The 20,870-nt window shown below is 37.3% G+C and overlaps 4 protein-coding genes across 8 annotated transcripts; all 4 read left to right on the top strand.

The window, feature by feature from the left end:
• Positions 1-829: 829 nt before the first annotated feature.
• LOC140037392 (hexose carrier protein HEX6-like) lies at positions 830-2,802 on the top strand. The gene is made up of 5 exons (XM_072081524.1): positions 830-879; positions 1,071-1,207; positions 1,389-1,711; positions 1,904-2,234; positions 2,645-2,802. Exons 1-5 carry the CDS (start codon positions 830-832, stop codon positions 2,800-2,802), a joined length of 999 nt encoding a protein of 332 aa, XP_071937625.1.
• On the top strand, positions 2,092-7,722 carry LOC113725190 (uncharacterized Rho GTPase-activating protein At5g61530). 3 transcript variants are annotated; one of them, XM_027248204.2, is made up of 10 exons: positions 2,092-2,230; positions 3,540-3,629; positions 3,749-4,011; positions 5,142-5,204; positions 5,315-5,333; positions 5,848-5,946; positions 6,043-6,120; positions 6,211-6,455; positions 7,041-7,206; positions 7,360-7,722. In XM_027248204.2, exons 2-10 carry the CDS (start codon positions 3,569-3,571, stop codon positions 7,500-7,502), a joined length of 1,137 nt encoding a protein of 378 aa, XP_027104005.1. In that variant the 5' UTR covers positions 2,092-2,230; positions 3,540-3,568; the 3' UTR covers positions 7,503-7,722. The 3 variants fall into 3 exon arrangements, with proteins under 3 accessions (XP_027104005.1, XP_027104004.1, XP_027104003.1); XM_027248203.2 differs by lacking the exon at positions 2,092-2,230 and adding an exon at positions 2,254-2,958; XM_027248202.2 differs by lacking the exon at positions 2,092-2,230 and adding an exon at positions 3,000-3,081.
• A 1,311-nt stretch (positions 7,723-9,033) lies between these two features.
• Positions 9,034-12,799, top strand: LOC113725194 (probable isoaspartyl peptidase/L-asparaginase 3). Of its 3 annotated transcripts, none has more exons than XM_072078193.1 (8): positions 9,071-9,187; positions 9,317-9,496; positions 9,592-9,769; positions 10,283-10,347; positions 10,513-10,912; positions 10,994-11,052; positions 11,717-11,821; positions 12,336-12,799. In XM_072078193.1, exons 5-8 carry the CDS (start codon positions 10,529-10,531, stop codon positions 12,553-12,555), a joined length of 768 nt encoding a protein of 255 aa, XP_071934294.1. In that variant the 5' UTR covers positions 9,071-9,187; positions 9,317-9,496; positions 9,592-9,769; positions 10,283-10,347; positions 10,513-10,528; the 3' UTR covers positions 12,556-12,799. The 3 variants fall into 3 exon arrangements, with proteins under 3 accessions (XP_027104008.1, XP_071934294.1, XP_027104009.1); XM_027248208.2 differs by having other exon boundaries at positions 10,523-10,912; XM_027248207.2 differs by lacking the exon at positions 9,317-9,496 and having other exon boundaries at positions 9,034-9,187; positions 10,523-10,912.
• A 536-nt stretch (positions 12,800-13,335) lies between these two features.
• Positions 13,336-20,586, top strand: LOC140036509 (ceramide kinase-like). The gene is made up of 13 exons (XM_072078192.1): positions 13,336-13,777; positions 15,055-15,204; positions 15,288-15,455; positions 15,561-15,653; positions 16,350-16,442; positions 16,751-16,976; positions 17,071-17,097; positions 17,214-17,298; positions 18,853-19,002; positions 19,225-19,326; positions 19,661-20,038; positions 20,155-20,221; positions 20,309-20,586. Exons 1-13 carry the CDS (start codon positions 13,595-13,597, stop codon positions 20,447-20,449), a joined length of 1,863 nt encoding a protein of 620 aa, XP_071934293.1. The 5' UTR covers positions 13,336-13,594; the 3' UTR covers positions 20,450-20,586.
• The last annotated feature ends 284 nt before the right edge of the window (positions 20,587-20,870 follow it).

Genomic DNA, 20,870 nt, shown 5'->3' on the forward strand with positions numbered 1-20,870 from the left:
GCACTTTTTTAATTTGCCACTATCTTGGATTCTCACGCATCACCATTAGATTTTACAGAAATACATTCTTGGCAATATAAGGTAGACGATCAATGTTTGGACGATAGATATATATGAATGTTTCATTGTGGCTAGGTGCCTAGACTTCACTTGTGGAAGCTGCACAGACAAAATTTTGCTCTCTCCTCTGCTTGTGTTGATGAGGAAGCAACAGCAGAAAGGTAGTGCTGTATTCCCACATAAAACTGAAATAGCCAGAATTATCTGCTGGATCCTGGAAAATTTCCAGATAATATTTTGATAATCATCGTCACATGGCTAAAGAATAAAAATTAAAAGCCATTGCAATCACTGAGAACCATTCTACCGAGTAAAGGTGCTTCAGTAATGATGCCAATCGTATGAAGGAGCTAATGTCAAGATAAATTGGTCCCCCTGAAGAGTATTTAGTTTATGAATCGATGACGGGTTACAGTTAAGTCTACCACCTCCATCAGAGTTCCTTCTCAAAGGATGATCATGGCAAGAAGCCACTGTGACGATGAATGGATGAATACGGCGAGATGTGATTATGATGAGGGGAATCACTTCTTAACTCTGTGATAGCAATAGGTTGTTTGGCAGTCTGACAGTCAATCCCATATGCTTCCAAGAGTCCAAAGAAGTGTGAGACCTCTACACCATACGTGTACATCCCCAGACCGATGGATGGTGACATCCAGCAGTCAAGTTGGACTGCTCCAAATTCCAGTCAAGTTGCGAACGAGAGGGTCGACCGAGTAAGCCAGCTCTTTCCCTCTACCTCTTTCATAAAACCCCGCACGCTGCTATGTCTTCCCGTCCAGCTAAAGCCATCTTCCCTGGGGACTACGAAAAAAGGTACAGACTTCTTCCTGTGAACATTCCCTGCCCGGGAGCTTTCTCTTAAGTAGGCTTTTCGGCAACTTCGGGAAACGGAGGCGTTCCAACTTCCATCCGCATGGAAAACTCGGCATACCTCCACTAACTAGTCAGCTGTCGTAAGTCGCCGTGCTCTTCAGTCTTCACTCTTCTACTGTGAAAGTTTGCAGGAAAGCCATGGCGGGAGGGCTGGTGGTTACAGGTAAAAGTCAGCCGTATAATGGGAGGATTACATGGTTTGTGGTGCTTTCCTCCATGGTTGCGGCGACTGGTGGAATTATCTTTGGCTATGATATAGGAATATCAGGTTCTTTCCTCACTCCTCTTAAGATAAAATTACTTATCAAGAACCGATTGATGTTGCACGTAGTATAGATTTTAGTCCTAGTTATTTATGTCTGAGTTTTATATAAGTTAAATAAACATCACCACCAAATCTAGTGACAAGAACACTTGAAGAACTTTACTGATCTATGCGGACTATGTAGGTGGAGTTACATCGATGGAACCATTTTTGAGGAAATTCTTCCCAGAAGTGTACACTAAAATGAAACAAGACTCCAAGATAAGCAACTACTGCAAATTTGACAGCCAACTTCTCACCTCCTTCACCTCTTCACTCTACGTTGCAGGGCTTGTTGCTTCTTTCTTTGCTTCACCAGTCACTAGAACTTTCGGCCGTAAGCCATCAATCCTGATTGGTGGGGCCGCATTTCTAACTGGTGCTGCACTTGGAGGCGCAGCTTATAACATCTACATGCTAATATTTGGCCGTGTTTTGCTTGGGGTGGGAGTTGGTTTTGCCAATCAGGTAAGAGTAAATTTCTCCTTTCCACAAATTAATGTATTACAATGAATCTCTAATTTCTTCTCATGGGTGTAATCTTGATAAAGGGTGGAACGGAAATGAAATTTGTAGCTTAGTGGATTGTTTTTGCATTGAACTGAAACCAGAGTTCAACACTCAAAATCACCTAATTTATGAGTTTCTCTTCCTGTGCAGTCGGTCCCTTTATACCTCTCAGAAATGGCACCACCCAAATCTAGAGGAGCTTTTAACATTGGCTTCCAATTTTGTGTTGGTATTGGTGTTTTAGTAGCTAACCTTATCAATTATGGCACGGAGAAGATTAAAGATGGTTGGGGATGGCGCATCTCCCTAGCAATGGCTGCTGCACCAGCAACAATTTTAACAGTGGGGGCACTTTTCCTTCCAGAAACACCCAATAGTCTCATTCAGCACGGAAATGATCATGAAAAGGCCATGAAGATGCTGCAACGGATTCGAGGCACGACTGATGTCAAAGCAGAACTTGTTGATCTTATCAAAGCAAGTGAAAACCCAAATAATTCAGTACCACTTAATTAATTCAGATTCAAATATTCTATTTTTATTATCAAATGCGTCTTCATGTTAAAGATCTGAATTTTATTAGGTTTAAAAATGCTGAATTGATTAAGTACTTTATTCTAAATATGAACGGCAAAATTTGATACTAATATGGAAATTCCCTTATGGTGGGTCAGATGAAAAATTAGGATCAATCCTCATGGTTTTATTACAATGTGTGTATATCTAGTTTTCGAAGTGGTCGGGACAAATTTCACCTGTGACAATTTAAAACTTGACAAGGCTAAGGAGAAGAAGAACAAAAAGAAATTTAAAAAAAAAAAAAAAAAAAAAAAGAGGCTGCGTCAAGCATTAGCTGGATGTTGAAACTGGATATGCTTTGTATTTAAACAGCGGCAAAGGCGCATAACGGTTATCATCTGATATCCGTTGAAGCTCGTAAGCGTCCAGAACTGCGGCTCAACTCCTCGACTATTTTTCTAATTTTCAGGAGGAAAAATCCACGTGTGGGCATCTCATTGGAGCTTCCCAGTGGGATTGACCAGTACTAAGATTCTCATAATCAGACCCAAGTCTTTGTAAAATTAAATGACTATCCCTTTCTTTCTTCCGCTCTTTAATTACCCATTCCTTTTTTTCTTTAATTTCTTCCTTCCCCAATTTCTTCTGCTCTTTAATTTCTTCCTTCAACGCCTCACAAGAACTAGGTAAAAACCAAAACCCTATCCCTTAATTTCCTTAAAATCAGGATTTTCAGTTTTTGATGCTTGATTTTTATTTTCGCCAAGAAGAACTTCGTTGCATACACTATAGTTTAAGCTATTTTGCAGGTGCAGTTGGATTTCGACCATTTTTTTTTTGGTGTCAAGAAATGAGTAAATCTATCGAGTTGAAAATGGCATGTTCTTTAATCGCTATCGCCTTGATAAATTCCTCTTAGATGTGATTGATCATCAGCGGGAAATTCTTGATTTTTAAAACAACTTTTGTTTCTTTCTTATGTTTTCTTTTACTTTCACTTTCTTGATTCCCAGGAAGATCAACGAAACCAAAAGAGAAGGAATTTTCGTCTTGAATTTGATATTCTTGATCAGTGCCTAATAAAGCATCAAATTCTGTTTTAAGAATTTTTTTACGATGACTTCTTGCTGGTAGCTTCAAATTTAGTTGGATTACTACTCTATTTGGTGTGAGACTGTAGTCACTGTATATGTCTACTAAATTTGATATCAGTTCTATTTACCTGTTCTTTTGTGTAACATGCTTATTTCATCCGTTTTTCGAACAGGGATTAACTTGTTATCTGGTGGCAACCTAATGCCGTCTGCCGCCTCGCCTCAGTGGCAAGAGAAAGCTAGTGATTTCCTTCAATCCTCAAGTGATCTTCTTTTCAAACCCTTATGTGATATATATATATACACACACACACACTGGTGCATTAATTTAGTTCTTTTTCGTTTTCTTTGGTATTGTGGACTGATCAAATCTTTAATGCAGGTGTGAAGCTTAAAGAAGCCGGCCATACTGCAGGGACTTTTGTAGAGGAGGTTGCCAAGGATGCTAAAGGTAATGTTGCTGATGCGGTGGGAAAAGTTGGATCAATGGTTAAAAGTCGGTGGTCGCTTCTTCAGCAGCCATCAACGAGACATGCCATGCAAGAGCGTCTTATCACTGCAGCTGCAACCACCAGCATGTTCTTGAGGAAGGGATTCTCAGAAACAAAAGATAAGGTTACGGTTGGAAAGACTAAGGCTGAAGAGGTAATGCTTTCCAAACAATTCAGTCCCCAGAAATCAGTAAGCATATGTAGTTATTAATTAATAACAAGTACAGACATGTACTAGATACACCAAAAGTATGTTAGCCCAATACATATGCAGAGATATACATATTCCCATATGACATGCAATGAAACTGCTAAAAATCCAGTAAAGCAAGGTACTTTTTTTGAATTCGCTTTTGCTGATTATTGCAGGTTCTTGATTGGGATGATAACATTATAATATCTGTTTGTTCATGTTGCTGATTTGAATCTGATGGTCACTTAATATTAATAGAGATCCCTACATGATTGTTATATAATGGAATATGTGACCTACAGCATTAATGGAAGCTCCTACACTAGTGTTGCGCAACTTAATTAAACGGTGTCCCTTGGAAAATTTGTCTGTGTGTCAAAAGAGAAAGATCTTGGATTATTCATCATATGTGGCATTTTAAACTTCCATTACTAATTTGAACAACGAAGCTATAAATATGCTAGTGAAACTGATTAAGCAAAAACTTTGATGTTTTCCTGTTAGGAGAGTTAATCTCAGTCTTAGTTGGGGTTGATATATGGTGTTATTAGTGCAATCATCCTTGTGCAACTTGGAGACATCATTTATGGTCTAGTAGCATTTTGTTTAACATTCCTCAAATCTTTCTACTTCCTGAGCAAATTTCTTACCCTTTCACTATGTTGCAAAAAAAATGAAATAGAACAGGAAAATGAAAGATCAAATGTGAACTTCTATTGGCACAGATGTTAACAGTCTGCAAATCCATGTGAAATCATCAGCCATAATGATCAAGTTCATTTGTGTGACATTGTATTGACATTCTTGACAGAACTGCAGGCAAGACGTATTGCATGGTATAATGCACATATAAATTATTCATCCTTCTGTAAAACGCTTTTTCTTGAAAACATGTTGCTTCTGTGACCATCTTTATGACCTGAATGGGAATAAGGATTAGGAAAACCTTCTTTTGGTGGATATGCATACTATTTTAGAGATGCATGAATATGTGAAACTGAAAAGTGTAGAATATCATGTAGTCCCTGTAGTAATAAGCAGTTCTGATTGCTGCAATAGTTGACTTATTGGCAAGAACAACCGTGGTTCAGGTGGCAAAGAAGACTGCACAAAAGAGCAAGACTTTACTTACTGACCTTGAACGTTGGCAGAAGGTACTTTTGATGCTTGTCAGGATTATTTTCTGGTCCTGTGTGAGTTCTATTTGCCTACCTTTTAACACAAATTTTCATAAATATTAATTTTTTTCTTATTCATTTTGCAGGGTGTTGCAAGTACTGATGGTAAGCTTCTAGCATTTTGACCATTAATTACTTATTTAGTGAGTTCCGTTCTTTGGCTTAAAAAAAATTGTGTTAAATGAATGCATAATGAGTCCTCTTCTTGGCCTGATGAGGTAATCATGCAAGAGGTAAATATGGTGAGATTGTGCTATTGTTGCTCAGGGTTTAATTCTCGAGCTTTTATAGTTGGCTTGTGAACCTTTCTGGTCATATCATTAGCTTTTTCCTGCTTTTATGCTCAGCTATGAGTTTTACAGAATTAATACGAAACCTATACTTGGGGATGCTAATTAATGCTTACTTCTAACTTGCCAAATCAGAATTAATACGAAACCTATTCTTGGGGATGCTAATTAGTGCTTACTTCTAACTTGCCAAATCAGAAATGCTTGATGTAATATAAACTTTGAACTTCTACCTGGTCAATAGTTGTAATGCACATCGTCCAGTTGCAAAATGTTCTGGTGTGTTCTAGCTAAAATTCTAATGGTCCTTATCTATTTATAACCAACAGTGTTTGGAGTTCCAATTGAAGTAACTGTTCATCGGCAACATTCTACAAGGCCCATTCCTTATATCTTGGTCAAATGTGCCGATTATCTTGTATTATCAGGTAAATAGCCTATATGTGGAAAACATTTATATGCTGTTGTTACCGTAATTTTAATCTTTTAGTTCCTAAAATAATATGAACTTTCATTTGGTCAAGGGATGAGCTCACAAGAGCTGTTCAAGTCTGAAGGAGACAGAAAGGTTATTCAGCACTTAGTTTCATTATACAATCAAGGTATTGGAGTGTTCAAGCTTGTGTCAACCTTTTGTGGTTCTTCATCAATCAACCTTCTTATATCCATGCTTTCTTATCTCTGTGCTGTAGATCTGAATGCTTCACTGCCAGAAGGTGTGAATGCTCTTGATGTTGCATCTCTCATGAAGTGTTACCTTGCAAGCCTGCCTGAGCCTTTGACCACCTTTGAGCTGTATAACGAAATCAGAAGTGCTCGCTCCAGCATCCATACCATGAGAAATATACTGAAGAGGCTTCCAACGGTTAATTACATGACACTCGAATTGATTACTGCAGTACTTCTCCGTGTTAGCCAGAAGTCTCTACTTAACAAGGCAATCTGATCTCTCTCTCTATCTCTCTCTCATGTATGTATGCACGTGTGCTCGTGTGTGTGCTAGTGCTTGTCTAGACAGTGTGCATATAATGTGCAGGCTTTCGTCTGTGCATGCACACATTTCTATTAATGTATCTTATTGTACCTTCGATGGTGTAGTCAAATCTCTTGCAGTATCTACTATAGCAAATTGAGTTATTTTTGCTGAAAGTTTGCAAGAATGGCCACAAGAAAGTTTTAATGTTCCAATATTTTATAGTTGGACGGAATACCTTATGATTTTTGATGAATGATATCTTCCAAATGCAGACATCTTTAAGATCTTTAGCTTCTTTGATTGGTTAATGTTGGTGAGTTTTTGAAAAAGAAACAGCATGAGTCTAATTTGAATAATATGTTTTGCTTTACCAGTAAATGTGATATCCATATATATAGAAGTATCATGTAATTTATTGGTTTGAATTCTTTTGGATTTTATTTGTCTTTAGTTATCTGCAGAATTTGAATTCTTGCATATAATATTGCTGGTGAATTAGCACTAGGTAACCATGCTCACAGCTCCATATATATTCATTTCTGGTAGATGGATGCTCGAAGCATTGCCATGGAAATGGCCCCTATCCTTATGTGGCAGCAAGGGCAGAGACCAGAGCATTATAAACAGTTCTGGAATCACTCATTGAAATCTCACTCTAAAACTGACAGGATTCCTGCCCAAGATTATGATAGTACATGGGACATGCTGGCAGGTAATTTGGTTCTTTATCTGTCTTCCTTGGCAAGTATTATCCTTGTCTGATTTCAAGTTTCATACTTTCGTTATAAACTTGAAGTATTATAGAACTTGAAATCGATATTTACTGGTGATTATTATACTATTCTGTTTGTTCTTAACCATGCAGAAGAAGGCGAAGATGCAGATGCATCATCTCCCATTCCCTTGGATGACGGGTTGCCAGTAGATTATGGAGCTATCGAGGTTATCCAATGCTTAATTGAGCAACACAATGCAATTTTCACAGATGCAAATGAAACTGTCTGGTGACTGGGAAGATTGTCGGTTGTGAATGCATTTGTTCAATTAGATTTTAACCTGCTAGGTTCAATTTTCTTGAAGATTGTATAGCATGTTGCTTTTATGATTATATTTATGGAAATTTTGCATGATTGCATTACAGAATGCTTCACCATGATTGTCAAATATGGTATTGATCATGATTAGCTAATCCAATGGTCTGTGGCATCATTCGAGTGATTTTCACTTTTGTGCCTGTGCAGCTCCATTTTCGAATCCAAACCCCATGTTCATATGTTTTAAGGCGTCCATTGGATATTCATTAACACACTTAAATTTTACCTATCATGTGTCTCTCTCTCTCTCCATATATATATATATATATATATATATATATATATATATATATATACTAACCATTATTACTCTTATCTTTAATTTATTTATTTTTCCTAATTAATCTCACATTTCCAAAAATTTAACACTTGAGGTATATCTTAGCGTCCATTATACGAATCCATGTTTTAATGCTAATTTGCATCTCTTCAATGGAGTTTCTTTGATCGCTGTATACTGTATTTGCATGCTTGGCTATACGAGTCCCGATCGTCGGTTTCTGTGTTTGGATGATAAATGACGTTTGCCCAAACCTAATGTGACTTAATTTGCTGCTGGTAGAGACGCCGTGTAACATTATAGTTCGGACTTGCGACGCCAAAAACGGATGTTAAAGCCAAACAAAAATGGGGCAAAATTTACAGGCACTAAGGAGGCAAATAAAGATGCAAGAATTTAACTTTAGTACTTATTTTGTTGGCTTAATCTCAAAATGCCCCTTGTGATGTTACTTCAATAGCAAATTGCCGTCATAGTCACAAAACACACGAATTACCCTTTCTAAATTATGAAAAGATGGTCATATTCATATATACTTATTTTATCTGATAGATAGTTTTAACCTTTTGGCACTAAAAAATTAAGTGTGTACTAAATTAAACTTTTTGGATCCAAAGTTATGTTATTTTTTTATTTTACGAAAACTTGTTAAATTAGTAAGGGTAAAACTTCATGAATGATAAAGTTAGATGCCAAAAAGCATTTTTTAGGAGAATAAAAGGAAACAAAAAATAGAATAAAAAACTAAAAGAAAATTCCTAGTTAAAATTTTGAGGTTTATTTCTATCAATCGAATTTTGCATGATTTATCTTGAATTTTGAGTACGAGGAAGCAAGTGCAAATTTTGTTTAGATTATAATTATAAGCTATTTTCCAAAAAAAAAACTTTAAGACATTTTTTACATCTAACTTAATCATTCATGAGACTCTATCCTTTTCACTCTAACAGCTCTCCATAAATTTAAAAAAAAAAAGAACATATTCTAGGGCCAAAAAGTTAAATTTTGGTACACAAATTTATTTTGTAGTACCAAAGAAATACGTATGTAAGGATATGACTATCTTTTCACAATTTAGAGGGGGCAATTTGTATGTTTTGTGAATATGAGAGGTAACTTGCTGCTAAGGTAACATTACAGGGGGCATTTTGGGATTTAGGCTAAGTATTTTATTTCACAAAACAAATTCCTCGATCAGTCCATAAAATTAGTACCAAGCGGAGTTCGAAATCAGACGAACAGGAACTCCGTCGATAGTTTGTCCGATGTCGACCCTCTTCCTAAGCCTTCTCATTGCTGCTACTATACTCTTCTCTTCGGTAAGTAAGAAGTCATCCATAATTCTGTGCACTTTTTTATCCATCTTTTTATTCTTTTTTCATGGATTATCGCGCTTATTTTATTCTATTTTATTTATTTATATTTAAGTTCATAATTTATGGGAACAGGGGCAAACAATTCGTGTCCTAGTTATGATCATCATCCGAGTCTTTCCGTTTCGATATTTTCTGGGTCAGACTATCTCTGCAAATTTTCGTCTCCTTGATTTGTTGAATTCCGAGTACTTATCTTGTAGTACAGTCGTAGCGACTTAGCTGGGAACACAAATTTAACAGATTGTCGTTAAGGTGCCATGCTTTTAGTGTAGCAATTCGTGTCCTTCTTAGTGTAGCATTTTGGATTTTCACTGACGTCACCTAGTACTACTATTTCATGAAAACAGGCATTGGGAAACGGGGCTGCTGCTAAGACCTCCTGGAAGTATCCATTAGTGGTCAGCACCTGGCCCTTCAAAGAAGCTGTTAGAGCTGCCTGGAGGGCTGTCCACAATGGCGCTTCTGCAGTTGATACTGTGGTGGAAGGTTGTTCTGCTTGCGAGGAGCTAAGATGTGATGGTACAGGTTGGAACTCTGGAACTTAGAGATTCATTATTCGTTTGTTATACTAGGGAAAACACCAATTTTTGAATTTGGCTGGTCCATAGGGTTATGTTCTGCAAACTTTGCAATTTGCTCCTATCATCTCATCTTCTACAGTGCCATATATGGTTGCATCTTATAGTCCCCATTTTCAGCTGATTGATTGGAAATTCTAGAAAGCTTCTGGACTTTACCTGCATCTGTAATTTGTAATTGCATGATTGCTCATGATCTTCTCCAGATGCTTCTGACATAATTTTCTCTTTCTTTCTTTAATATGAGCATGTAGCTCACCAGAATAGGGAGACTGAATAAAGTTCCTTTAATTTTATCTCTTTGGCTTGTTCAAATGTTTAATTTTGATCAGACATTTAGAAGGTTTTGTTAATATAAAAATAATTTCTGTCGATCACAAATAGCAAGAAACATTTTTAGGATGCTAGCCAAAATTTGTATGGATTTTTTTCCCCTTGTGATGGTTATTCACGTGGACAGTTGGACCTGGTGGAAGCCCAGATGAGAATGGGGAAACTACAATAGATGCAATGCTCATGAACGGGGTAATAACCACTTCAACTGTTTCCATATTGCTAAAAAATTGCAAAATTAGTTTGACATTACCAGTATGCTCTGGTTTTGTCAAACAATTTATAGGACTGTTTTGACATTGCTAATATGCTTTTTGTCATTAAGAAAAAATGACCATTACTTTGGATTTTACTAAGACATGCCTAGGTGACAATGGAGGTTGGAGCTGTTGCAGCCATGAGGTATGTACGGGATGGCATCAAAGCTGCACAATTGGTGATGCAATACACTCAGCACACCATGCTTGTCGGAGAGCAAGCCTCAATATTTGCCATTTCAATGGGTCTTCCAGGGCCAACAAACCTAAGCTCTACAGAGTCCTTAGAAAAGTGGGCTAAATGGAAAGAGAGTAACTGCCAGCCAAATTTTAGAAAAAATGTTTCTCCTGCTGACAGCTGTGGTCCTTACCATCCAGAGCATGCCTTGGCCTTGGGTAAGATAACATGCTCAATGGCCAACTTGGACGGTCTAAACGAGTCCAGACCGTTCATAGATCGTCGCAACCATGATACAATAGCTATGGCTGTCATTGATACTGTAAGTTCTTGGTTACTGTACCTCCCCATTCTGATCAAGAATCTTACCAGAAAATAGATTATAGTGGATGTTATTATTCAGATGGGACACATTGCTGCTGGTACATCAACTAATGGGGCCACATTTAAGATTCCTGGCAGGTGATTCACTTAGCTTATATGCTGTAACAGATTATAACAAAATTGATCTTATTTCCTTCTAAAACTTTTAGTTGATGTGTCAGAGAGCAAAACGTATTACAAACCTACGTTTGATTTTCTTATCAGAAAGTAGGGGGTGGGGGAGGACCGAAAAAAAAAAAGAAATGGTTGTATTTAGTCAGTTAGTTGTATAAAGCTAACTTTTCCTTCTCTTTTTCTTTCTGTTCTTTTTTTTTTCCCTGAGAATGAATTACCAACAAGTCCTGTTTGATTGAGATTGTAGATTGATTGGCAGCAATCTTTCTGTCAAACCGATCAGTATTAACTAGGCTAAAATCCTGTAGCCACTTAACCAATGGTTTACTTGTTTCTAGGGTGACATTATTTCTTTGTATAGAGTAATGACCTTGGATTTATATGCCAACCTGCTTAATGCATTTAATGTTCGCAAGATAGATGATGGAACCTTTTTTAAGTTTTTATGTTCAAAAGTGTTTAGAGCTATAAGCCTATAATCACTTGTAATTACTCTTTAGACTGCATACTTTTCTTAAAAGGTTAACTTACCTTGGATGACACGTTTGATCTACCTGTTGATAATATGCTTTTTCCCAGGCAAACCTTCCGCACTAATTTTCTGTGCTATTCGGTTTGCTTGAGCTAGGGTTGGCGACGGACCCATTGCTGGATCTTCGGCATACGCTGATGCTGAAGTTGGAGCATGCGGTGCAACTGGGGATGGTGATATTATGATGCGATTTCTTCCATGGTAGCTTTCTGGAATAAATTTACTTGAATATAGCTTTCTGAGATCAGCTTTCTCCATGATGACTAGGATTTTATTGTGGTATATATTCTGGGCTGAATGCATGGAAAAAACTTTGGCAAGGTGAAATGATCGGTGGTATAGAAAGCTTATGGTGATTCTCATATCAGATAGGATGAAAGCTCAATGTAATAGACACAGATGCTTAAGATGTTTTAAATGAACCTGTTACATGTTAGATGGTTACATCACTATAGCTTCCTTTCATGCCTGAGCAACTTTTTTGCTGGTGAAGCAATTGCTCCCCTTCTACCACCACCAACCCCCCCCCCCCCCCCCCCCCCCACAACAAACAAAAAAAAATTTCTAACTTGTTGCTGGTCCTTGTAATTTGATAGCTAACCGCTAATGCATCCCAAAATCTGGATAATGATAAAGAATTCACTGCGCTTCTCTGTTAATAGTTACTCTGTTTAAGATTCTTAGATATATCACCTGTGGTTTTTGTGGATTTCAGTTATCAAGTTGTAGAGAGTATGAGGCGAGGAATGCAACCAGAGCTTGCTGCCAAAGATGCAATATCACGAATCGCAAACAAGTATCCTGACTTTACTGGAGCTGTTTTTGCAGTGAACAAGGATGGTGCCCATGCAGGTGCATGCCATGGTTGGACTTTTCAATATTCCGTAAGAAACCCAGGAATGGACGATGTGGAGGTGTTTACCGTTCTTCCCTGAGATTTTAATGGCTGGCACTGATGCTCGTCATTGAGCTTGCCCCTTGCAGGGATACAAGTGTTTCTTAGTTGTTTGAAGAATAGATCCGGATGCAAAAGGAAGGATAATCCCCCCCTGATTCATACTAGTTTATCCGGTTGCTTGAATCATTAATGTCAAATGAGAAACATTATTGGAATTCGTCTTCAGCCCAATTAATGAAGGGAGATGAATGAATGATTGAAGGGGCTCTCCTTAATTTTTAGTTTTCTTTCCCACTGTGAATTTGCAGCATCAATTGCATTTTGTTAGCGAGTGTTTTATCCTTCCACTTGAAAAGTCTTGATTACATGATGTAACACAAGCTGGTGGAAGAAGGGAGTGAGGGATTGCTTCTTGACCACGGTAACTAATATGGAGGAAATCTATTTATTTATTCTTCAGCTTTTTGTCAATTTTTTACCCCAAAAGTGCAACCTCTCGTCATTTAATGTCGTGTAAGCTAGCAATTTTTATCATAATAGGGAGGAAACGCTTTCTGAACATGCACGGCGGCACAGAATAACGCCACTCCGGGGAAGGTATCTCCCTCAAACTCAAAAGGAAAATGACGCTTAAAATCGTACTTCCAGAAGGCGTGATTTACGGTGGTGCTGCAAAAACAGCATTTTGCGACTTTAAGCTTTCCACTGGAAAGCGTGGACCTCAATCCCATCAATGTTCGCACCTTCATTCCCCGTAGCTATTATTGGTTAACTTTTATTTCCCTACTTTTCTTTTTATTTGGGGTGCTATTTTCTGCATGCCCCTCCTCTTCTTCCCATCATCCAATATTCTACTCACTTAATACTAGAAAAAATTTTGAACGCTAAAATTCTTGGTTGACAATATTGACCACCGAAAACCAAGGGATTCTCAATCTTACTACGTTGTACTTTTCTTTTTCTGCGTCATCACCTTAACCTCGTACTGCATCACTGATTTTTCCGTTGTTTGTTTCAGTTTTCATTTTTATTTAATAATTGTCATTTTTCTGAGAGCAAATCCAAATTTCACTACCATGGAAAGAAACAAAAATTGTTTAGTAGTAGGAGATAATAATCCTAAGGAGAGTGCAAATTCCAAGGCTGAAATCTCTGTCTTCAGCTCAAGTTTGTTCCTGGATAACGTCGGGGAGGTTGTTTTGACCCTCAATCCTTCTTCTGATCAATTATATTGGCAATCTGTTGATCCCCTAGATCATGTAAGCTTTCTTCACAGCCCCTTGTTCCTGTTTTTTTATTTTTTTCATTTAATTTTGTTTATAGATTTTCTCAATGTGCGTTGGTGGTTTATCTGAAAGCTACGATCTTTTTCAAACTGTAAATTTCTTAAGGGCACAATTTTCAAGTTTTTTTTTTTTTTGATAAGATTTTCAAGTTTGTTAAGTATCGATAAAATTATGTAGAGGGGGCATATCCACCCCCCCCCCCCCCCCTTTTATTTTTTTAAACCCTTTTCCTTCTGGTGATCTGATACTGGTTGTTCAAATTAGTTTTCCTGATTATATCGTGAACCAATAGTCGATGATTTGGTGCTTTGACTGTCGTTTCAGCTGTGATTGTGTGTGAATTTCTGGAATTCTTTATTTGATGAGTTTAATATTCTTTTTTCTGCACGGGGAAGCACAGTGTCAAGAAGTAAATTGCACATAACTTTGAACACAACGTGGGTTTTAATTTAATTTGAGAATTAGCTGATAGGCAAGGAAAAAGAGCGCCAAAACGGATTAATGCTTGGAATTTGGTATGATGATCGGTAAGATAATCTAAAAGCAGATATGTTCAATGACTGACTCTCATTTTCAGCTCATTATAGCATGCTTTTTCCACTGCTGGTAACCCTGCAGTGTTGGCAACAAGAGTAGCTTGTAATCTGATAAAAGCAATTTTGAAACTTACACTATTACGTATCTGGACTTTTATTATTTACTTTAAGGACACAGGGCCAACAAAGGGGGATGGGGTATGAGTTACTTGCGTTTTGGAGCAAGTATTTTGATGGGTGAGATTTAAAGAATTGATTCTTGCACTTATGATTAAGAATGAACAGATAGCTATATTGTGCTGTAATGTCAATTTCTTTCACATGGCTGATACTGCAACAATGTAAAATGCCATATACATGTGATATATTGCTAGCTGAGTGTGTTGTCTTAGTTTATTGCTGGTAACTCTGATTTATACATGGCTGAAATCATTGTACAATTGCTTTACCAGCAAAAATCTCAACAGAACTCTCTTTTTTAAGCTCTTATATTAGCTTGTTGTTGGTAAACCTGGGTTGCATGGGTGGAATTATTGTGTCATGCTTTTTTCATTGTTTCCCTAGTAAATACGTCTTTGTTCTGATCGCTGAAAGCTTATCTGTTGAATGTCGTGTCTTTGAAAAACTCTGAGCATCCATATACAAGACATCAGCCTATGCCTTGTAGACATCTAAGAAGAATGTTCTTAAATTTGCCTTTTCTGGTGTAAACAGGGTAGATCATGTTGCGGTCTCTTTTCAAACTCTGATTCTGCACTTAAAATTTCTGACGTATACGGTGTTGAGTTCATTGATTATGGTATCGTACATGAGTCTGCTCTTACAAATGCTGCTGGAGGGTGTCTTTCGGGTCGTCCAACTGAGGTTATAATTTTTGCCATAGGCCCTAATATAGTCTCAGTTATGCAAATGGACCGTTGGATATGTTACTCTGTTTGCTTGTGCAGATGTACCGATTTAAAGTGTATGGGGTTCAGAAATCTAAAACCTACCCTTCTATCTGGGCTCCATCTATTTATACTTTTGGTCATTCAGATTCCCGGACATGTTGCATGTGGGTTAACCGGATCAATGCTTCTCTAGACATGGAAGCAGACAGACCTAAGAACCTTCTGGTATGTGTAACAAGTGTAGTACCTTTTGGTTCTTCAATTTGATTTCTTTCAGGGAAGATGGAGATGAGCAATATTTATTCCAAGAAATGATTTGTGATTAACCAGGTTTTTGTTCATCCAAGAAGTGGGAAAGGAAATGGATGTAGAACATGGGATGCTGTGGCTCCCATATTCTCTCAAGCTAATGTGAAGACAAAGGTGAACTCTTAGCTGCTTTTGATATTCAGTGAAGGTTCGGAAATAATAATCATCAGGAGAAGTTAAGCAGTGGTTGGTTACATAGTTGCATATTCTTTTTCCAGATTTTGTGCATTCATCCCTTTACTTTGCCAACAAATTGAATGAACTAATGGTGTGACGTCTCATGTATATGGACATAATGTTTTAACATTCTAATTGGAAGTCATTTATGTGAGAGACACTTTACAGCCCACACTGACTACTTCATCTTTAAATTGCTTCCCTAAACCACAAGGATTCTCTATAATAGTCTTGACCAAATATCAATAGCTCTTGAAGTGCTTAAAAGATGGTAGACTCAGACTGTTGGTGACTAGCAAAACACCTTGCCTAGTTAGCTTGCTATTACTTCTGAGGTGTAATCTCTGGAATTATCACATAAAATCCTCGTCTTGTCTTTGCCATTGAGCAAATTTTTTGAAATGCAAAGTTTCATGAATTAGGTGAAATATGAAGATGAGGGCATGACTGTAAATGTAATCAACAGACTTTATTTGTATGTAAGATAAAGTGTAGCTTTATATGCACTTATTGGCAGATCTTCAATTCAATCAGGTAATGAATAATGTGGAAAGCAGCTGTTCGGTTACCTCAGCTTTGTTGTCCACTGTTGTGATTCTGGATTATTTCTATTTGTGTTTGAAATATCATCAGGTCATTATGACAGAGAGAGCTGGACATGCTTTTGATGTACTAGCCTCGATTACAAACAGGGAGCTGGATTCATATGATGGTGTTCTAGCTGTTGTAAGTACTTTTACTTTTACTTTCTCCTTTTCATGCACTGTTGAACTTCCGCGAGAGATAACCTTTATTTAGGAAAAGATATTGAAATTATCAAGCTAGTTTAATTCTGTAGATTTTAAGTTACCTCTTGCTAAAGTTTTTAAATGATGGTTCAAGTATTCCATGATTTGGATATTTGATTTTGGGATTTTGCTGTCAAGTTTCAGTTCAGTGAGAATAGATTCCTTAAGTAGGCCTTAGGCCTTCGAATTACCTAATAACGAGATATAACATAAGATTCTTTGTCTTGCTGGTTTGGGCATTTGCAGGGTGGTGATGGGTTATTTAATGAGATCCTCAACGGACTTCTTCTTTCTAGGCATGAAGTTCCATGTCCCTCACGGTCCATGGATTTTGAAAATTATGTTGACAATGGTTGCGAATTGTCAGTTCATGAGGCAGTTGGAAACTTAGAGGAACCTTCCGATCCTTGTGAAGATGATTCTCCTCTTCTGATGAACATAGGACATAGTAGAACGCAAGTCTCAAATCTCCGTATGTTGATAATTAGCAAATCCTCACAAGTCTTCTTCATGTCTAAAATTATAATTGTCAAGGTTTCTTATCATAAATATATCTGGAGTTGCAGGATCTGAAGCTGATCTATGCCACACAGGTTAGTTAAATTCCTAAGCAAGTTGATTAAATGTGAATTTTGAATACTACTTTTTCCAGACAGGAGGCTATGCTAGTAATGCTTTTTGACTATTGCGTCTGCGGTGCTTTAAGCAGAGCATGATAGCAAGTTTTCTTTTCCCCACGAGCGGTTCAGATTTGGAATTATTCCAGCAGGATCCACTGATGCCACTGTGATTTGGTATTAACTAATGTTTTGTTATCTTCTTCACTCTTATTACCTTGTTTTGTTAATCGCATGAAATTGATTTCATTTATGTGTGACGATGTCTTGAAATCATCCTATGCTTAGTACAAGACTTCCATGGCTACTCTTTGCTACTCTCTCCTCATATAGATTGTGAAAACTCAGAGAAGTCATCAGCTTTGTCATTAAGATTTCTGGTCCTTCAGATGTAGGGTTTGGCATAGTTGTGAACTTCAGTATTCCCAAGTTTAGTTCCATAAATGATTTTGAATGGCTTGCTTTGACAGTTACAATGTTAGATTATTAATTTGTGTAAAACTCATTCATCTGTTAATGAACTTAAGAATTTCTCTGACTGACATAATCTTGAAGTCCTATTAGATGTTAGATGTAGATGGAAGATTGTTCATTTCAACTGCATTAACCATCCCAATATTAGTTTTTCAAGTAAATGAATGAGAATCTTGATGATGACTTTCATTCCTCCATGGTTTATCTGAGGATATTAGTTAGCACCTCGATTTTTTTTAATTTTGTTAGTGAACACCTGGCTTAATTTGTTTTTCCTTTTTTTTTAATTATTGAAAATACTGATTTACTACTTGCATATTGCATATAAGGGGGAGAAACAAATTTCAGAAGCTAGCGGAAAAATGTGTAGAGAAAAATAGAAAATGGTCTTTTGTTTTTAGGTATCAACTCACAACCTGAACCTGTTTATTTATAGACTGCACCAAATTTCTGTGATGCTTTTCAGCATTCAGTGTATCAGCCCTCCTCCAACCTCCGATCAGGAACAGAAACTACAAACTTGCCTCCTTTTACATTATCCAACTCCAATTTTTACAGCTATGAAGATTTTTGACATAAATTCCTGTACTATTCTGGTGTCTTTTCGATAAGGTATACTTTGATATTAACTTCTCTAACCATGACTAAAGCGTGTCAGAAAGATCGAAAGATCTTGTCATCTTAATCAAATCAGCATACTTACAACTGCAATACGTTTGGGCTTGTTCTCATTTGCTCGTCAACGGATAGTAGCTTTTTAAGCTAAAAGTTTGCTTTGGGTGCTTTCACTTGCTTTTGACTTTTTCTCTTAGAATATAAAAGATGGATAAAAAATTAAGCTAAAAGCAGAGGCTTAATTTGGAAGATGTGATTAAGATGCTTTTGAGAACAGGCATTTTAAAATCTTTATGACAACAATACTCTTTCAAGTTGAAACAGTTTTTATAAAAATCATTTTTCTCACTAACTACAGGGTAAAATAATTTTTCTGAACCAAACAAGAACAGGCCCTTTCTGTGAAATCAGAGTAGTGATTCACTAGAGTATTAATCTTTGCTGTAAATTTAATGCATGGCTGCTGTGCTTTATTATGCTGTATTTCACTCTTAAAATTGGTTACCATTCAAGATTTAATGTTCTCCAACACTGACATGGCATTGAATTTGAAGAACACATGATCAGAGGACTGTATTATATATCATTTTCCTGGTATGCCTGAGTTGGTCAAATTAAAAGAAATACTTTAATTTTTTGCAGTACAACTGGGGGTCGAGATCCTGTGATGTCTGCATTGCAAATTGTCCTTGGTAAAAGGTTATGCCTTGATGTAGCTCAAGTGGTGAGATGGAAAACAACATCTACATCAAAGGATGAACCTTATGTACGCTATGCAGCCAATTTTGCTGGGTAAATTTTTCTTTACCTTGCTTAAATACCTGATTCTCAGCTTCCTCGTTCTAGGGATTTAGCATTGGGACTTGCTTCATTTGTCATACATGTTTATTCTGTTGGATGGGATTTATTTTCTTCCATTTCTGCTTTAGGTTTTCTATTAAAAGCTTTTCTTGCACATTCATTCACCCCTTTGATGTACTTTAATTTGTTCTTGGTTATATTGATTTTGTATAGATATGGTTTTTATGGCGATGTAATTATGGAGAGCGAGAAATACCGTTGGATGGGTCCAAAGCGGTACGATTATGCTGGTACAAAGGTGTTTCTTCAACACAGGTATGTCTTAGTAGGCCGCCTTCCCCAAGCAGATGCCTATGTATGTTTGGTTATTGAATTGAATCTGGCATTTTGATGACAAGATATTGGGCTCTCTCTCTGACACACACACAAAAACATATTTTATATGCCCTCTTTCTGAATCTCTGTCAACCAAATATTGAGGCCTTGAATGGCATTATGTTATCCTCATCTAGCCCTTTCATCCAGAATTTCCAAATGTAAGCCCTTTCATCTATTAAGAGATTTTACGTTGTGCTGATGAAGCATAAACTAATACAATACATCAAAAAAATCAATTTGACAAAATTTTCTCTTAATGCTACCCTTTCAGGTCCTATGAGGCAGAAGTGGCATATGTACAAGTGGAATCAGAAAAAGCCAGTGTTCGTCCTGAAAGAGGTCCTTGGTCTCGTAAGATGAAAGCACTGATGGGCCTATCTGATCCATCTACAAAAGGGACTTGTCGTGCGAATTGCAGCGTTTGTAATGAAAAGCCAATACAATCATCAGCAAAATCTGCCAGCATAGGACCGTACAAAGGAGAATCAAAATGGAAAAAGTCCAAAGGGCGTTTTCTGAGTGTAGGTGCTGCTGTGATTTCCTGCCGAAATGAAAGAGCACCTGATGGTCTGGTTGCTGATGCACACCTTTCAGATGGTTTCCTGCATCTTATATTGGTCAAAGATTGCCCACGTGCACTTTACTTGCGGTAACCATCTGCACCCTCCTCTTTATTGCAAGTCGAATTCAGAAAATGGGCATACTTATACGTTATAACAGAGAATAGACCAAACTAATCCTCGCATTTACTTGGGATATTTGCAGTCACCTGACCCAGCTTGCAATGAAGGGTGGTAATCCCCTAAATTTTCGGTTTGTTGAGCACCATAAAGTACGGTTTTTCTTCAACTTGTGTATTCATGTTTTCCTGGTACAGAAACCATACTCCAGTGCTGACCTTTTCACGTCTGATATGCAGACCACTGCTTTCATGTTCACTTCTTTCGGGAAGGAGAGCGTATGGAATGTAGACGGTGAGATTTTACAAGGGCATCAACTTTCTGCTCAAGTATATCGAGGCCTTGTTAGTTTATTTGCTACTGGCCCTGATTACTTGTAATGAGTTACAAACTTACAATGTATTAATACCTTCTTGTAAAATTTTGTAGCATAGCTTCCTCAAGGGTTCTAATTTTGTTCCCCCGTTTTGTGAAGCTTCTACTCATAATTTATGAAATCATTGCTCTTGTAAGCCAATTGTTACCGCACTTGGCCCCTATTCTATGTCAGCTGCGCACGAAGTGGGGGGGTTGGGAATGATGTTGTAGTTTTAGTACCTCGATACAAAGTTCTCTAACAGTTACAGTTGTCATAGCAGGTTTGTCTCATTTCCTGGCAGCCCTTCATCTCATTTCATGGTAGCTTCTAAAGTATTACGAGAACTTGTTTATGCTACATTTTGACTGGACTTCTTATGCAAGTTTGATGAGACATTGAAGTATAGGAATGAGATGCGACAAACATTTGATTTGTTTATTATA

The sequence above is a fragment of the Coffea arabica genome, chromosome 2e (assembly GCF_036785885.1).
Source record: "Coffea arabica cultivar ET-39 chromosome 2e, Coffea Arabica ET-39 HiFi, whole genome shotgun sequence".
NCBI classification, from domain to species: domain Eukaryota; kingdom Viridiplantae; phylum Streptophyta; class Magnoliopsida; order Gentianales; family Rubiaceae; genus Coffea; species Coffea arabica.

Excerpts from the sequence above, each read along its gene's own strand:
- LOC140037392 (XM_072081524.1), top strand. The coding sequence starts at position 830 with ATGTCTTCCCGTCCAGCTAAAGCCATCTTCCCTGGGGACTACGAAAAA. Across the intron at positions 880-1,070 it reads CCTGGGGACTACGAAAAAAG|GAAAGCCATGGCGGGAGGGC; the intron begins GTACAGACTTCT and ends GAAAGTTTGCAG. Across the intron at positions 2,235-2,644 it reads TGTTGATCTTATCAAAGCAA|CGGCAAAGGCGCATAACGGT; the intron begins GTGAAAACCCAA and ends GTATTTAAACAG.
- LOC113725190 (XM_027248202.2), top strand. The coding sequence starts at position 3,015 with ATGCTTGATTTTTATTTTCGCCAAGAAGAACTTCGTTGCATACACTAT. Across the intron at positions 4,012-5,141 it reads GAAAGACTAAGGCTGAAGAG|GTGGCAAAGAAGACTGCACA; the intron begins GTAATGCTTTCC and ends ACCGTGGTTCAG. Across the intron at positions 5,947-6,042 it reads CGATTATCTTGTATTATCAG|GGATGAGCTCACAAGAGCTG; the intron begins GTAAATAGCCTA and ends CATTTGGTCAAG.
- LOC113725194 (XM_027248207.2), top strand. The coding sequence starts at position 9,134 with ATGTCGACCCTCTTCCTAAGCCTTCTCATTGCTGCTACTATACTCTTC. Across the intron at positions 9,188-9,591 it reads CTACTATACTCTTCTCTTCG|GCATTGGGAAACGGGGCTGC; the intron begins GTAAGTAAGAAG and ends TCATGAAAACAG. Across the intron at positions 10,913-10,993 it reads CTATGGCTGTCATTGATACT|ATGGGACACATTGCTGCTGG; the intron begins GTAAGTTCTTGG and ends GTTATTATTCAG.
- LOC140036509 (XM_072078192.1), top strand. The coding sequence starts at position 13,595 with ATGGAAAGAAACAAAAATTGTTTAGTAGTAGGAGATAATAATCCTAAG. Across the intron at positions 15,205-15,287 it reads TTTCGGGTCGTCCAACTGAG|ATGTACCGATTTAAAGTGTA; the intron begins GTTATAATTTTT and ends TTGCTTGTGCAG. Across the intron at positions 19,003-19,224 it reads TATGCAGCCAATTTTGCTGG|ATATGGTTTTTATGGCGATG; the intron begins GTAAATTTTTCT and ends GATTTTGTATAG.